This window comes from Sceloporus occidentalis, unplaced genomic scaffold (assembly GCF_023333645.1).
Source record: "Sceloporus occidentalis isolate IW3139 unplaced genomic scaffold, rSceOcc1.0.p SCAF_6, whole genome shotgun sequence".
Taxonomy (NCBI): domain Eukaryota; kingdom Metazoa; phylum Chordata; class Lepidosauria; order Squamata; family Phrynosomatidae; genus Sceloporus; species Sceloporus occidentalis.
Genome location: NW_028316986.1, coordinates 127,943,386 through 127,960,338, shown reverse-complemented (window position 1 = coordinate 127,960,338; position 16,953 = coordinate 127,943,386). Strand labels below are relative to the sequence as shown.

The following is a 16,953-nucleotide window of genomic DNA, read 5'->3' as shown; positions in this document are numbered from 1 at the left end:
CTTCAAGGGTGGTTAACAGAAAGTTAAAGAATTATAAATAAATTCAAAATGCATTAAAAATACAGCAAACAGCACAAATAGATTTGCACCAGAAACACTAAACTCAACCCAAACCATTAGATTAGAACCAGATGACTTGCTGAAATGTCTGTACAAATGAAAAGGTATGTTGTGACCTTCAAGAAAGAGATCAGATTTACTGTTGGTCATACAGTTACAATTCTACAAACCACAACTGTGAATGCTCCTTTACTAGTAATTGTTCATCTGAATTCCCATCAGAAAACGGCCACCAAGTATCACTGCTCATTCCAGTAGGTCCATGCAATGAATAAATAGAGGCACTGAACCTTTTCCCCTCATTATTTAATATGGGACCTGAATACAATATTCATGAAGGTGGTCCAAAAGTTGATAACCTCAGACACTCCAAGCATTGATCTAGAAGGGTATGCCCAGCCTATACTGTTCTAACTGCCATGCCCCCTCTTCAGATTATTATTCAGACATGGACTGCATCTACAAAGCTTTAACTGCCATGGCTCAATGTTATATAATTTGAGGATATGTAGATTTTTAAAGCTATTTAGTGTCTGAGCTGTGGTGCCACAACATACTACAAATCCCAAGATTCCATAGGATGGGGCTGTGGCAGTTAAAGCAATGTCACACTGCATTGATTCAGCACCTCAGTGAATAATCCTATATTTTATTCTTGCACACAATGATGTGGCTTATGGGGAGCAAGCATTCTGTATGATTAGATCAGAGGTGATGTTTTTTGGCATAAATTAGCACTAACACATCAGCTCATCACTTTCTCTGCTGATTTTATACTCATAGAGTTTGGCTACGTCATACGATTAGGGCATGAGATACATAGTTGCCAGATTTGGTATCTTGATTTGCATTTTAAGGACCCACTAAATCCTGTACGATAAAGAAAGTTTATTGTCCTTGTGAGTCAGTGAAAAAGAACATTTTGCTTCTTATCTCAGTTGAAATGAATTCAAATGTGTGTATGCATATATATATATATATATATATATAGAGAGAGAGAGAGAGAGAGAGAGAGAGGTAGCAGTTGTTGTTTTTTTAAACTCAGTTAGTTCTAATTTCATTATAGGGTTCCCCAGGGCAAGTTGGTCCCAGAGGACAACCAGGAGAAGTTGTAAGTATCATAGTTTTTTATTTCATCTTGTAAAAATTACTGGAGTGAAATATTATCCAGTGAAATGACATTATGAAAACAGTTGATATGCTCTTTTACAAGGAGTATGAGAAGAGTTGTGATTGATGTGCACCCCATGAGATTTAGAGGTAGTCATATTAGCTTTATTGCTGCTCCTCCGTGTTATTTACTATGTGTTCTGTTATGTCTGTGTCTGTCTTGTGATATCTCTGCAAAAAAAATGTAATCTAGCAAATAAGAACTCCACATTATGTATTCCCTTTCACCTTTGGCATGGAGAAACCTATATAAGAGATGAAATCAGACAATGACTGCACCAAGAAATTATGTTAAATCATGGATTACTGTGATGAAAATGAGTTTAGCCTTAGACTGGTTCATGTGCTCCCACCTCCTCTTTCTTCCTGCTTTGCTTCCATTTTAGATTAACTACAGTTTAGTCTGTCATGTAAACTCTAAAGTGAAAGTCTTAAAGATGATTAGGGGGGGAACCATGTTCATAAATTATCTCTGGAAATTGGCTTGCTTTCATTAATCACAGTTAAGATTATTAACAGTTTCTCAGGATTCACATGACATGGCAAGCTGCAGTTATCTATCTATCTATCTATCTATCTATCTATCTATCTATCTATCTATCCATCCATCCATCTATCTATCTATTTGTATTCCAAGTCATGCTAGAAATCGGTTGGAACAAGCATAGTTTTTGCAACACTAAATTGTAGTTTAACATGAGACCCCCCCCCCCCCAAAAAAAAGAGCAAAGACTTTCCCTGTTTGTCAAAAATATTAAATACATTTGAAGAGCATAAGAAATAAACCACTTAGAATAGTTTCCCATAAGGCACTGTATACTATAGGCAACCATGTATAAAATGCATGCATACCTTATGCATTATGAAGAATGAACATACATAACAAACCCAGTATTCCCTTGAAGTGGAAGCCAATGCTTTCCCTCTTGTGTTTTTAAAAGTAATGCATGTTTTAAGCACGTGAGAAATATTATGACAACTATAGCAAAAGGAGAAAACATAAATTTTGTTTTGTACCCATGTGTAGTAACACCTTTGTAAATGTAGTCCTGAAAGGCTGCATCTACACTGCAGAATTAGTGCTGTTCGACTGCCTTGGCTCAATGCTATGGAATTCAGAGATTTGTAGTTTTGCGAGCCATTTAGCCTTCTATCTCAAAGAGCTGTGTTGCCACTACAAACTACAAATCCCAGGATTCCATTGGTTGGAGCCATGAAAGTTAAAGTGGTGTCAAAATGCATTAATTCTGCAGTATGGCAGCAGATTTAGAAAGCTTGTGTCTACATGATCTGTCTCACATAGTCTATTAATTTAATTTTAAGTTCTAATAAAAGGCAAAAATGGATCAACCTAAAGATACACAAGGACCTTATATGAAAACCATAGACCAGGCGTCGGCAACCCCCGGCCCGCGGGCCATATGTGGCCCGCGGAGGTGGCAGGACCAGCCCCATCCCGGTCCTGCCACCGCCTCCTCCTCCTCCTCCTCCTCCTCCTCTGGGCCTCCAAGCTCCCCTTGGCCCTTTAAGTGCAGCGGTGAGGAGGAGGACGAGACCTGGCTTCATCCTTCTCCTCGCCATTGCCCTTTAAAGGGCCAAGGGCAGCTTGGAGGCCCAGAGGCCTCCAGGCTGCCCCCGGCCCTTCCTCCATGGCGGCGGGGGCGAGGAGGATGAGGGCAAGCCGCGTCCTCCTCGCCCCCACTGCTCTTAAAGGCCAGGGGCAGCTTGGAAGCCAAGAGGGCTCTAGGCTGCCCCTGGCCCTTAAGAGCAGCGGCAGCGAGGAGGACGAGGCCTGGCTGCATCTTACTCCTCCCCGCAGCTCTTAAAGGGCCAGGGGCATCCTGGAGCCCTCTTGGCTTCCAAGCTGCCCCTGGCCCTTGAAGAGCAGCGGAGGAGGACCAGCCTGGTCCTGCTGCCGCCTCCAAGAGGGCAAGGAAGCCTTCCCATGGAGAGGCTTCCCTGGCCTCTTGGGCTCCCAGGGTGGCCTGGGCCCCTGGCTGGAGCCCGGGGGGGCAAGGAAGCCTTCCCATGGAGAGGCTACCATGGCCTCTTGGGCTCCCAGGGCAGCCTGGGCCCCTGGCTGGAGCCCGGGGGGACAAGGAAGCCTTCCCATGGAGAGGCTTCCCTGGCCTCTTGGGCTCCCAGGGCGGCCTGGGCCCCTGGTTGGAGCCCGGGGGGGGGGCAAGGAAGCCTTCCCATGGAGAGGCTTCCCTGGCCTCTTGGGAGCCCAGGGGACACAAGGAAGCCTTTCCATGGAGAGGCTTCCCTGGTCTCTTGGGCTCCCAGAGCGGCCTGGGCCCCTGGCTGGAGCCCAGGGGCAGCAAGGAAGCCTTTCCATGGGGAGGCTTCCCTGGCCTCTTGGGCTCCCAGGGCGGCCTGGGCCCCTGGCTGGAGCCCAGGGGGAACAAGGAAGCCTTTCCATGGAGAGGCTTCTCTGCCCTCTTGGGCTCCCAGGGCTCCTCCTTTCCCTTTTCCTCCTCCTTCCTCTCTTCCTCCTCTTCTTCCCCTCTTGTCTTCCTGCTCCTCCTCTTCTTCTTCCTCCTCCTTTCCCTCTTCCCCTTCTTTCTCTTCTCTTCTTCTTCCCCTCTTGTCTTCCTCCTCCTTTCTCTCTGCCTCTTCTTCTTCTTCTTCTTCTTCTTCTTCTTCTTCTTCTTCTTCTCTTCCTCTTCTTCTTCCCCTCTTACTCCTCTTCTTCTTCCTCTCTTCCTCCTCTTCTTCTTCCCCTCTTCCTCCTCCTCTTCTTTCTCTCTTCCTCCTCCTCTTCTTCGTCCCCTCTTCCTCCTCCTCCTCCTCTTCTTCTTCCCTTCCTGTCTTCTTCCTCCTCTTCCTCCTCCTCTTCTTTTCCTCCTTCTTTTCCTCTTCCTCTCTTCCTCCTCTTTTCCCCCTCTTCCTCCTCTTCTTTTTCCAGAGGGAGGCCTGGGGCCGCACGGGCCGAAATGGAGCCCGCGGAAGCGGCCTGCTGCCTCCACGGGCTCCCCCAATGGCCCTTGCGGCTCCAGGCCTCTCTCTCCGGAGGGAGGCTTGGGGCCGCACGGGCAGAGAAGGGGCCCACAAAAGCGGCCTGCCGCCTCCGCGGGCTCCCCCACGGCCCTTGCGGCCCCAGGCCTCTTTCCGGAGGGAGGCCTGGGGCTGCACGGGCCGAGAAGGGGCCCACGGAAATGGTCTGCCACCTCCTGGGCTCCTCCACGGCCCTTGGAGTCCTTTCGGCCAAAGGGAAGGGCCTGGGACGGGTGCCCAAGCCCTTCCCTTTGGCCTCCCTCCCCTTCGGCCGAAAGGGCCCCTTGGAGCCCATTCAGCCGAGGGAAGGGACCGAGGAGGAGAGGGCGGGCACACGCCTCCTCCTCCCCGCGGGGCTTCGGTGGAAGCTCTGCCCCTGGCGTGCTGCTCCGCCCCAGAGGGTGGAAGCTCCACCCCTGGCATGCGGCCCCGCCCCCAGAGTCTGGAAGCTCCACCTCCCCAGCTTCGGCCCCCCCAGTTGTCTGAGGGACAGCAACCCAGCCCCCGGCTCAAAAAGGTTGCCTACCCCTGCCATAGACTAATATGTTCTAAGAATGAAGTTTCTTGTATCCTGTGTACTTCATTAGGGCCTAAATACCCTAAAGGCTCCAGGTCCCATCTGATATTTGAAGGTAAGCAGGGTCACTCCTGGTTAATATTTGGGTGAGAGACCAATGGATGAGAGGCCAGCACCAATGAATTCCAGGTGCTGTAGACTATTTCAGAAGAAAAAACTGACAAAATTATTCATTGCCCAAGAGAACCTTATTAAATTCATGGGGTCCCCATAAATTGCGATTAAATAAATGTAATTAAATAAATAGTATTGTCATAAATAATTTTATTTATTTATTTATTTATTTATTTATTTATTTATTTATATCCTGCCTCTCCCTTCTGGGATCAAAATACAATACAATATCCCCAGCACAGTGTACTTAGTTACAATTTTTGTAACTAAGGATCGACACAGGTTGAATTATTCCAAAAGACCATCAGGAGAGGTCGGTGAAAGAGTGAATGGATCACTTTGGTTAATTCAGCTGGAGGTTAGTCTGGAAAGGCCCGCCGGAAAAGATCCATCTTTATCACCTTTTTAAACGCCTCCAAAGATGTAATATGGCAGATCTCTTCTGGCAGGTCATTTCATATTTTAGGAGCGGCAGCTGAAAAGGTCCTCTGGGATGTCACCAACAGCCTGGTTTTCATTGGCTGGAGTAGATTCCTCCCAAAGGACCTGAGTGCGTGGGAAGGATTGAACAGTCAGTCAGTTATTTATTGTATTTTAATAAAACCCATTACATGACCAGTAAAAGAATACATACATGTACATACATATACAAAGTCAAATTAACGGGTCCCGTGCCACAGTTTATAGCAATATCTTTCAGATAAGTACCACAAATACTTTTAGCAGTCTTAGCAAATAAAATTGTTTTATGTGTAGCACAAATGGATAGTAACCAGCATATTTTTGCATGAGAGCTCACAACATGTAAATCTGTCCCAGAATCTGTCCAAGGAATGGCATCCTTGGATTTTGATACTACTGGCAATAATGTAAATAGTGTGAAATCTCTATCTCTCCCATAACACATATGCAGATCCTTACATTGTGGGGGTTATTTCTATATTTCCCATCCAAAAATGAGATTGGCTGTGTTTGGAAATACAGTTTTATAAATGCAGTTCTTGGGCTGAAACAATTGGTTAAGCTTACGGATAAGGGTACAAAAATCGCAGAACAAGTAGCCCTTGTTGTGTATGAATGTCTTTGCCACCAATGTTTTCTTGTTGCTCAGACCAAGGAGAGAATTTTCCAGAGCCTGAATAGTCTAAAGAGGAACTTTACAGCCCCAAAGCCAATATGCTCCTTCTCCAGTACTATTTAATCCACCATAATTGATTGAATTATCCAAAAGCAGTGTAGAAATTATTAATAAAAGGTGCTAATAATGATTTGAGTTGAAATAAAGGTTTATTGTCGATAATAAATAAATGGGATTGGGGATTGGAGATTGGGATAAAGAATTTGACATAATTCAGAAGCACATCAGGCAGCCAAATTCTATCAATATTAATTTTATTTTTTTATTTATATACCGCTATTCCAAAGATCATAGCGGTGAACAGCAAGTAAGCTAGTTAGCAAGTAAGTGAATTTGCCCCCAACAGTCTGGGTACTCATTTTAGCGACCTCGGAAGGATGCAAGCCTGAGTCGAGCGTGGGCCCTTTTGCTGGTCTTGAACTCGCAACCTTGTGGTTTTGAGTGAATGGCTGCAGTACAGGCATTTAACCACTGCGCCACCAATATGGGCAAAAGATATTGGACAAAATATGGAGTTACAAGAATGGGAAAAGATGTGGACAAAAAAATATAAAATTTACAATGATAAAACAAAACTTTTATAAAATGCAGTTCCAGTGGTACCTGACACCTTATAACAGGGGTAGGCAACCTTTTTGAGCCAGGGGCCGGGTTGCTGTCCCTCAGACAACTGGAGGGCCAAAGTAAAAAAATAAAGAATTAAATAATTTTTTAAAAAAATTAAATAAATAAATAAACTGGGACAAATGTAGGACAAATTGTCAAATGGTGGACACTTTTTTAAAAAAAGTGGAGGACACGCAAAAACATTTGCCGATTTTTAAACAAATGTTAATATAAATGCGTGTTTCTGAGGCATCTATAGACAATTGTCCCCCTTGCCCCTGCGCGCGAGAGGCCAAAGGCCCTGGCAGCAATCGGCGGCAAGACCAGGCTGGGGCCAGTCCCAAGGCCTCGCTGGGCCGCATCTGGCCCGCGGGCCGCAGGTTGCCTACCCCTGCCTTATAAAATAGCAAAAATGTTTTAAAATGCAACAAGCACTTGCTGGAAATGTGGCTCGGAGATCGGTATATGTTACCACATTTGGTGGTGATGTTCTAAAGCAGGAAGCTTCTGGGAAAAGATACACAAGCAGACAAAGAAAATTCTCAAATTAGAAAGTCAGATGGATCCAAAAATGTACCTTTTAAGCATGGTCATAAATGAAAATTTAAACAGTAAATGTGGGAAATTCATATTTTATATTACAACACCTATGAGGCTGTTATTGGAAAGAAAAAGACACTCCGGAAATCCAAGAGTGGGTATGGAAAATGTATGGTTTTATAGAATCAGATAAGTTAACCCAATTGTTAAGAAAAAACTCATTGAATAATTTTAGAAAAGACTGGGAGCCAATGATAAATTATTTAAAACTCGATTGGGGTCCAATTTTTGTGACAGGATTAAAATTAAAATTAAAAGCCCAAGGGCAGGGAACCGTCTAATTAAAAATCATAATTGTAAGACGCTCTGATAACCTTTAGGGCTGAAGGGCGGGGTATAAATACCATAAATAAATAAATAAAATAGTAAATAAAATAGTTAAATTTTAGAAAGAATAGAAGGAGGACAATAAATTTTAAAAATAGTCTAAAATAATAAGAATAGAATTTACATGATAGGTTATGATAAACAGTGGATAATTATAGATTATAGATTTAAAAATATAGAATATAGAATTTAGTAAAATAACTGAAGAGCATTACAAGTTATGAATAAACTATAGTTATATATTGTAGAATGTAGACAGAATATAACTTTGTTGTTGGAATATTATTGTTGAGAATGATACCTTCCCAATGTATTATGATAAAGGCTGGATTAACAGTACCAATGCAGAGAAAGGAAGTTACAGGGACAGGGGGGATGGGGGGTGGCTGTCAGATGTTGTATGGAAAAGTTTGTCTGGTTTGTTTGTTTTGTTTTTTATTAATAAAATCTATTTAAAAAAAAGAAAGGATAGTAGTAGAGCATTTCATCAGTTAACTCTTTGTATATCATATAGAAGCCCTGATTTGATGGCTTTGGGGGAAATTGGCAGTTCCAATAGAGAGCAATCTGCTGTTGAATTCTCCCAATACAGTTTATAAGACCAAGGGTCTAGTTGCAGGGTGATTTTCACACATTTTACCATTTGCTAAGTAACTTGTTTCCATTTCGGAAACAAAGCCATCACATTCTAACCCACAGGGTTCATTTTTGAAGGGGGGGGGGGAACAGCTCCAGAACTGAAGGAAAAGATGACTGTATGAAACATACAGATGCTTTTCTTAATTCTTCAGAAAAGGACATAGTGGCCCATTACAAATGGGCCTTTTAGTACGGAGTCAGTCCATACTAGGGTTAGGAAGATGCGGTGCTTCCGCACCCCCTAACCCTAATACGGACTGAGTCCGTACAAAATGGCGGCGCCCCTTCCACATGGGAGCCGCCATGACGACATCACGACCACACTGCCTCTATACGGGGCGGCGCGGACATGACGTTGTTGCTCCATGCCAGGGCGCTTAGTGCACCCTTTGCGCGGAGCAGGAAGGAGCTCCGTTTCGGAGCTCCTTCCTGGTTTGTGTCTCTGGGCGCAGCCTTCAGACGGCTGTGCCCAGCTACGCAAGGGAGAAAGGGGCCAAGCGGCCCCTTTTTCCTCCTCCCCGCCACCGCGGGGTGTCCTTGGGGCTTGAAGCCCCAAGGACACCCCTTTCCAGGCTGCAGGGAAGCGGCCTTTTGCCGCTTCCCCGCAGCCTGGAAAGCGGCGGATCGGGGCCTCGGAGGCTGCCAGTCTGGCAGCTGAGGCCCCAATACACCGGGGAAAGCAGCGCCTACAGGCCACCTCAAAGGGGCAATCTGTAACGTGCCAGTAAATCCAAAAGAACAGGAGCAGCAGCTTCAACAGTCTTATTCATATGTAGATGCCAGTCCCTCATTCTGTAGGTGCTAAAAGGGAAAGTTTCATTTCCCCCCAAAAGTGAATGGAACGTGCCTTTTCATGTATTTTCTAATGGAAAGCATTCAAACTTTGCTCATTAATTCATGTGTAATAGATGGCATGATTGCAAAAAAATTCTTTTCTGACAAGTATTGCCATTTTCTGTAAAATATACCTCAGAGGCACAAAGAAGACAGATATCTCATCTTCTTGAATAAAATTAATTTAAAATATTAGAAGGGTTGCTTTCCGTGCTTTCTTTAAAAAAAATAAAAAAATGTTCTAGAGTTCTTTTGTCTATAGCGAATTGTAAGCCTAATACTGTAGAGTTTTACCTACAATGTCCAATTTGTTTAGATGGATTATTTCCATTTCTCAGCCCTTACATTCACAGTAACTCAAAGAAAGAAAGCAAAAAATGGGTAATGAAACTCGCACCTGAAATGTTAAAGCCTATGTTGTTCAAGCAAAGTTGCTTAGGAAAAAATAGCATTCTAAATATTTCAGACCTTTTCGATTCCATCCTTTGCAAATATAAAACTAACAAAGGGATCTTTCATGCTGTGAGAGAAGGCAGAGACAATGATGAAATGGTTCCCAGGTGAATAACAGCTACTTTTATAATCAGTTGTAATAAACCCAGGAGCTTATTATCAAACTTTGAAGTAATTCAGCTGAACCATGCAAATTGAGATCCAGCCAGCCAGAAGGGAAGAACTTTGCCTCTTGCATGATCAGGATTGTAAATAATTATGTGCTTTTCTCAGAACCTGAAAAACTTGCTTTTGGACAACTCCCAGAATCAATATCAGTTGTGCTAGCTGGGGATTCTGTGATCTGCAGTCCCAAAGTAACTTTTCTAAGCTCTGTTTTTTTTATGGAAATCTTTGCTAAGATATGCATAAGAATAAAGTTCTGATAAAGATTTTGACCAAGATCTTGCATCAGAAGTTACAACTTTACCATAACAGAGCTACATTGCTAACTCAATGTGCAACGTTGGCTCTGAACTGCAAATATCACAACATTACAGTTGTGCAGTGGTCATGCTTCTGGCCCTGTTTGTACAATGGACCTGAGGCATGACTTCATCTTCACTCCCCTCCTGAAAAGACAGACATTGGTCAGTGGCACAATTCAACTTTGCACATTCATAGGTGGGTTTACAATGATGTAACTTCCCAAAAGGACAACTTTTTTGCACATTTTCATGGAGGAAAATCTTAATGATTTCCACTTTATCATAGAATCATAGCTCTGGAAAAGACTTCAAGGGCCATGAAATCCAACCCCTGCCACCTTGTCTTGCAGCTATTCAAAACTTAGCAGTTTTAAAAACTTACTATATTGTATAAGGCCCAAGATGTTAAGAGTTTCCCATTACTTCACTAGGGCTTACCAGGAGAACATGGAATACCTGGAAAACCAGGGATTAAAGGCGAAAAGGTAAGTTTTCCAATATTCATTAAGTACATTCATGTTTATTCCCTAAGAGGTGTTTTCTTTCCCATTATTCCACACAGTCAAATCTTTAATTTTGAAAAAATAAATGAAATTCTGGTAAATAGAAATGAGCTCATTGGCTCAGGCCATGTCAGCACAGATGAGGAAACCTGGCTTACTGTCTGGGCTTCCAGATCCATGGAGAGGACAAGCTGTCTGCACAACAGGCATTCACAACAGGCTGATACCAACAGCATTGCCTGTTCACTTGGTTGTGCCAATCTGTGCTTGTGCAATCAATTTAGTTGATGGTATTGCTGTACTAATGTGCTCTTGTTCAATCAATTTGCATGTCTGCAAAAGGAATGGCACTGGAAGAACCACATAAATTCAGAAGTTAAAGTTAAAGTGTTGTAGTGAGTTGGCAGTTATAAAAAGGAAGAAATCAGCATCCTGCCCACCCACCAATGCTTCTCCCTCCCATACTCACACCAGTGCTAAGTCAGGGGATTCTCCAGAGTTTCTACCCTGATCTGGTGCAAAGGAGGACTCTTTTTACAGGAGAATCAACCTTGAGGGCAGATTGGGCCCATGTTCTACTTCAGTGAGGGCAAACATTTTAAAGACTTAGTGCCCAAACTGCAACCCAAAACCCCCTCAAATATCGCAAAGTGGCATGTCCCTCTGACTTTCTAGTAACAAACTCTGGTGAACTCTGTGCTGAGGTGATGGCATGTGTGACCACAGAAAGGGCTCTGAGTGCCACTTCTGGCACTTGCTGTTCTACTTGTTTGGGCCTTGTGCATCATCTGAACAGATCTGTGCAAATGGGGAAGGAACATTCCTTTTCCTCCATGTGGACACCCACCTCAGATAGTGCATATGTGTGACCGCATAGTGGAAATGATTGAGAAGATCAAGGCTACCAAATACATAACTGGGAAGAAATGTGTTTTAAATAAATGTTTTTAAATGTGGTTTAAACAGACAGGCCAAATAGAGCAGCTTCCAACTGCTTCGAGAGTGTGGTGTTTAGATAACATATGCCCCGGACACTGCTGGAAGCCACTCCGAGGTTGCCTAAGGTGGTGTGAAGCCACTGCTCTTTCCGGCAGTCCATTCAGGACTGTGCCAGTGGCATGCTTCAGGAGTGTGCTGTCTGATCACCACAGTCCCAGGCTGATCGGTGCTAGAGCAGCTTCTGGCCGCCCCTTTTGATCTGTATGCTTTGGCCCTTTGTCTGAGGAGTCAAACAGACAAGTGGCTTGGAACAGCCTCTGGCCCTGATTGGCCCAGGACCACAACAACCAGATGGCCCACTCTGAAAGCAGACTGTCACCGCCATCCCAAACAAACCAGTGGCAAGGAGCAGATTTTATCTCTTCTTTTGCCAGTGCTCTCAGGCTACCTTAGGCAGTTTCCAGCCATCCTGAGGGCATACATCATCTGCCAGAAGCTGCTGCTTTTGGTCTGTCTGTTTCAGGCCTGATTTAGGGATAGGAGTTCTACCAAAAGTGAAAGTAAAGATATAACTATTCATGCAGTCAAGATAAGGCATATTGAATAGGCACTTCTAACTTTCCTTCTTCAATGAAATCAGCATTCTTTTCATTTATATTTCTAGGGGGATGCTGGTGGAATCATAGGTCCTCCTGGGCCCCCAGGTTCTAAAGGTGACACAGGAACTCCAGGATCAAGTCTTCCAGGAAAACCAGTAGGTACCATAGAATTAAAATTACAAAAGATACAAGAAGATCAACAAAACAAATGCCTGCCCTAAAACCATACCACTCATCCATGAACTTTTCATAGATGAAGCCAGATAAGTTAAAAGTATCATACTAGGAAAAATAAGTCATAACAACCAAGCAAAAAACTCAAACAGTTCCTTTATAGCAGAGACCTCCAGATCACTCTTAATATCTGACAGCACATGTAACTAGTTTTTATTTTAGCCTGAGGTTTTGTGGATATAAATCCACTTCTTCAGATACAGTATAGAGTGATATGAAAGCCTCAGGTATAAAGAATATTTATAAATATGCTCTATAAGTATAATTTATACCTGACAGAATTGCAGACTACATATCACTCTGTACTGCATCTGAAGAAACGAAAGCTCACACTAAAATAAAAACCAGTTAGTCTTAAAAAGTTCTGCCACGTTTTTTTTTACTCTCTCCCTTCCTCCTTTTTATGCTATAAGAGATGAACAGGGTTACTTCTTTGAAAACTTAACATCTGAGTCATTTATTTCTGCTCTGACCTCTTAGTCTGCAGTTTTGTCATTCCCTTTGTTGCTTCTCTTCCTCCTAAACTGCCCATAAACATGGTGTAAGCATGAAAGCAAAGTAAGAACAAATAATTGACATAGTAAAATGATTCTTTGTGAAATTCACCTCTACAATAGTGAAATTATGGCTTCAATTAGAGGTAGTTGGTTGGTTTTAATTATGAAATACTGGGAAATGGTGCATATAAACACTATTAAAATGGTTGTTTTTCTTCAAGGCAGTTTGTGTTTGCATTGTTAGGGACCTACAGGCACGCCTGGAGCAATAGGTCCACGGGGGCCCAAGGTAAGGAGAAACTTATTGTCATTCCTGTTTCTAAACTGAATTATGAGTACTCCTAATAGCATTCAAACAAAGACATGTTCCTTCACCAGGGTGAAAGAGGTCTTCCTGGGGTACAAGGGCCTCCTGGAGAAACAGGCCCAGCAGGAAATGGAACCCAAGGTCCTCCTGTAAGTACAAAATCCACTCTATATGACTTTCATACCAGGTATCCCTATGGATTTTTTTATCTATCATAATTACTCAGAGGATACAGTCTGAATAGCAACTCTCCATTTTCTGTATGGTTGCTTGATTTGTCATTCTTTTCTCCTGTACACAAGTAGTAAAATTGTCCCCAAAAGTGATGCATTTACAACTACAGGTTATGTCTCCCTTATCCAGAATTCCAAAATTCAAAATATTCCAAAGACCAAAACTCTTTTCATAGGTAGCTGAAATAGTGACACTTTTCTGATGGTTCAGTGTACACAAACTTTGTTCCATGCATAAAATTGTTAAAAATATTATATAAAATTACCTTCAGGGTATGTGTATTGGGTACATGTGAAACATAAATAAATTAAGTCCCATCTCCAAAATAACTCATCATGCACATCTGTGCAAATAAATGTATTCCAATTTAAAAAACAAACAAAAACAAAAGCAAAATCCAAAACACTACTGGTCCCAAGCATTTCAGATGAGGGAGACTCAACCTTTACAAAACCTGTGCTTCTATGAACCCAGTCTAATTTTCTGGTGGATGAAAGATCCCACAGACAGAGATACTTTCTTGGTGTGCCTCAGAACTAAACTACACAATTAGTTAAACATGCAGCATGTAGTAGAGACAATCTTTTGTTATTATTCATCTGCATGATTTACCAACTTTGCTACTTCAGTTTTGACTCACTGTGCATTAACAGAGACCCTTCCTTCCTTCCTTCCTTCCTTCCTTCCTTCCTTCTTTTTTAAGCCCCCACATGGTATGTGTACATGTGAATTTTTAGTATCATGGTAGAAATCTTAACGATGTGCTTAACTCTGGGGCCTTGCCACACTTTGGGAATAAAAATAAAGAGATCTTAAAGTTATAAGTGCAATTAAACCTTCAAATGCCTATATGACCTGCCTTTTGGATTTGGGTTTGGAGTTGTCAAGGGGAAAAAGTAGGAACTGTGCCTTGCTATCTGAAAAGAATAATAACAAAGAACACAACAGTGATACTTGTTATTTTCCAGATTGTATCTGAGATGGGCACTAAAATAAACACATGCACAGCAGGATAAGCGTGATGAAGGGTTCTTGGGTCTTAAATCCATAAAAATCAAACCAGTTAATATTATCCTTAGTTTAAAATTACCATAAAATTCTAGACCCTAGATTTTTTCTTCTTCTGCTGCACTGTAATAGGCTTAGGACAACTCCAAGCTATTGCATATTTCCCCCCATTTTGTTCCCACTGCTGAATTTGCTGATGGGGCATTAAATGATTGTGACTGCACTGGGATAGTGGAAAGTCTGGCAATTCCACTTTCAAACACATGTTACAGTGAAACTGTGGCATTCTGGGCCTCTGCTGTCATGCTGCCTTAATCAAGTGGCATGGTAACAACCAGTGTGGCCCCAGTGAGTCACATATACAGCCACACAGTTGGAAGAGACATAGGGGAGCAATGAAGCCCTCCATCACCAGATGTGGCTCACCCTGCCTCTGTCTCCAATTTCTGCTTCCAATTTCTGTTGATGCATCATCAAAAGTGATTCCTCCCTTATCTCTTCAAAGTGCCATGTGGTTTCCATATTATTTGAATGACCAGGGTTAACCTACTGTTTGATTGTCTTATGCATATAACAGTTTGCAGTATTTTTCATTATAAAGTTAGTTTTCTTCATTGTTTTAAATTGGTTTAATCCCTTCATTGGTTCTCTAAATTCTCAGAGCAAAGCAATTTATGTATTTTAAAAACCCAAGTTTTGTTTTGTTTTATTTTTAAAACAGAATTGAGGTACTTTCCTTACCATGGCAGAAATATAGCTGTGGCAAGCAGAGTCTTGTGACTAACACATGATAGCTAGGAAATGTTCCCCTTCCTACACACTTCACATATGACAATTTCTCTTGCTCAGTGTCACTGATATAACATTTCACTCCCCCTGCCCCATTCAACATTGTGTGTAGTCTTTAATACTATAAACAGAAAAGGTGGTGAAAACAGTAATTTGAAGTATCTGATTTTGGAGAAGGCCAGCAAGCCTTCTCTTATCCAAGTGGTATTATTTTGTACTTCAGATGTCATCATAAATATCAAGAAAGAAGGATGCTGGCTTTAATAAATATACTATTCCAACTACAGCATATTTATTTTCTTATGATTTGAAGCCACCTATCTGATTTTCTCCTGCCTGTGCTGATGAAAAGCAGAGGGCATAGCTCTTGGAATAAATTGAAATTAATGAATGACTGTGAATGCACAATCAAATTTTAAAACAAAGCTAGAGTTCTTTATTTATTTAAGATATTTTTTTAAAAAAAATTAGAAATGTTCAACATCTTCATCACATTCTGTTTTTAATTTTCTAAAATGAAATATGAACGTCCTGTAATAATAAGTTTGGCAAGTGAAATATTAACTTCTATAGTTGTACAGAAGGGAGAATTTCAGCAAACAGAGCTTGTGTGACAAGACACCCCTGCTCAGATTCTTATTAAAGTTACAGGAGCCCATTCCTAAATTTCATCTGGGAACCTAGTGTAATTCTCAAGATAAAAGCAAAAGTCTGTAACTGTATAACTATGTGGTAATTGTGGATTAAAATCACTCAGTTCAAGTTATGGTTCATTTACATGAATTTAGAAGTATACAGAATGAAAGATCCAACAAATATTTAGAAGACTGGGATAGAATACTAGATTAAAAAGATAAAGGTGGCCCCTTGACATGTATGTCTAGTCATAACCTACTGTAGGCTACTTATGACAAAAATGGGGGAAATTGCAGTTATGGGACTAAAATGAAAACAAAATTAAAAATAATCCGTAATAATAAATAAAAACAAATAAAACAAAAAGCAATAAATAAATATACAATGAAAAAATATGGAAAATAAAATACTAGTAGAGGTATTATTAAATCTTGAAATGATTTTCATCTAGAGCTGTAACAGGCAGCCTGTTAAAATGCCTTCCAGGCATCTTGGGAATGTAGCATTTACACACCGCATGCTCTGGTGACACCTGGAAGCTGCCCTGCTCCACAGATATGGGCAACTTGAAGATGCTTTGGTAGCATGCCTCCAAAGCATCTTGAATCCTCTGTGGGGCTGTGGCAGGGCCGGGAGAGCCAGCTCTTTCCTGGCCCAAATAGGAGTGGATCTTTTCTGCTCCTACTTGGGCCAGGTTCAGTGCGGATTGCAGCCATGGCATGTGTTTGCAGTGGCCCCAATCTATATTCAGCATGGGCAGCTTCAAGCTGCCCCTTCTTGCCAGTCTGTTCTTGCCTCTAGTTACATTGAAATTTATCAAAATGGAGATTACAGGGAATGCAATATATAGAGAAGTTTAGGATAAACAAATTTATTTTCAGTGCTGGGATAGTTTACTTATATAGCCTGAGAAATACATCTAAGAGCTGAAGAAAAGAAAGTAAATGAATGAGGAATGGAAGATGGTTTGAAAATTAAAATTTAAAAGTACTGTAGAATATTACAACATTTTAAACTAGAAAGTAATAGAAATAAATGGATTGAAATGAATGTGAAATGGATTGTAAACATAAGTAGATACAGTATTTATATGTGTGGGTACTTGTTTGTTATCTCTATTATATTGTGTTTTGTATGTGTAAAATTATATTAAAAATTAATTTTAAAAATAATGGTCCATTTCCATAAGAAACAAATAGAATAATTTGAGGAGTATGTGAAATGT

At 41.6% G+C, this 16,953-nt stretch overlaps 1 protein-coding gene across 1 annotated transcript in view; it reads left to right on the top strand.

Annotated features, from left to right (window-relative positions):
• COL19A1 (collagen type XIX alpha 1 chain) overlaps positions 1–16,953 on the top strand; it is a 294,427-nt gene that overhangs the window by 214,958 nt on the left and 62,516 nt on the right. Inside the window, exons 22-25 of the mRNA XM_089530985.1 lie at positions 10,414–10,467; positions 12,089–12,178; positions 12,999–13,043; positions 13,133–13,210. Of these exons, the coding sequence (XP_089387111.1) occupies positions 10,414–10,467; positions 12,089–12,178; positions 12,999–13,043; positions 13,133–13,210 (267 nt within the window). The remainder of the gene's footprint in view (positions 1–10,413; positions 10,468–12,088; positions 12,179–12,998; positions 13,044–13,132; positions 13,211–16,953) is intronic.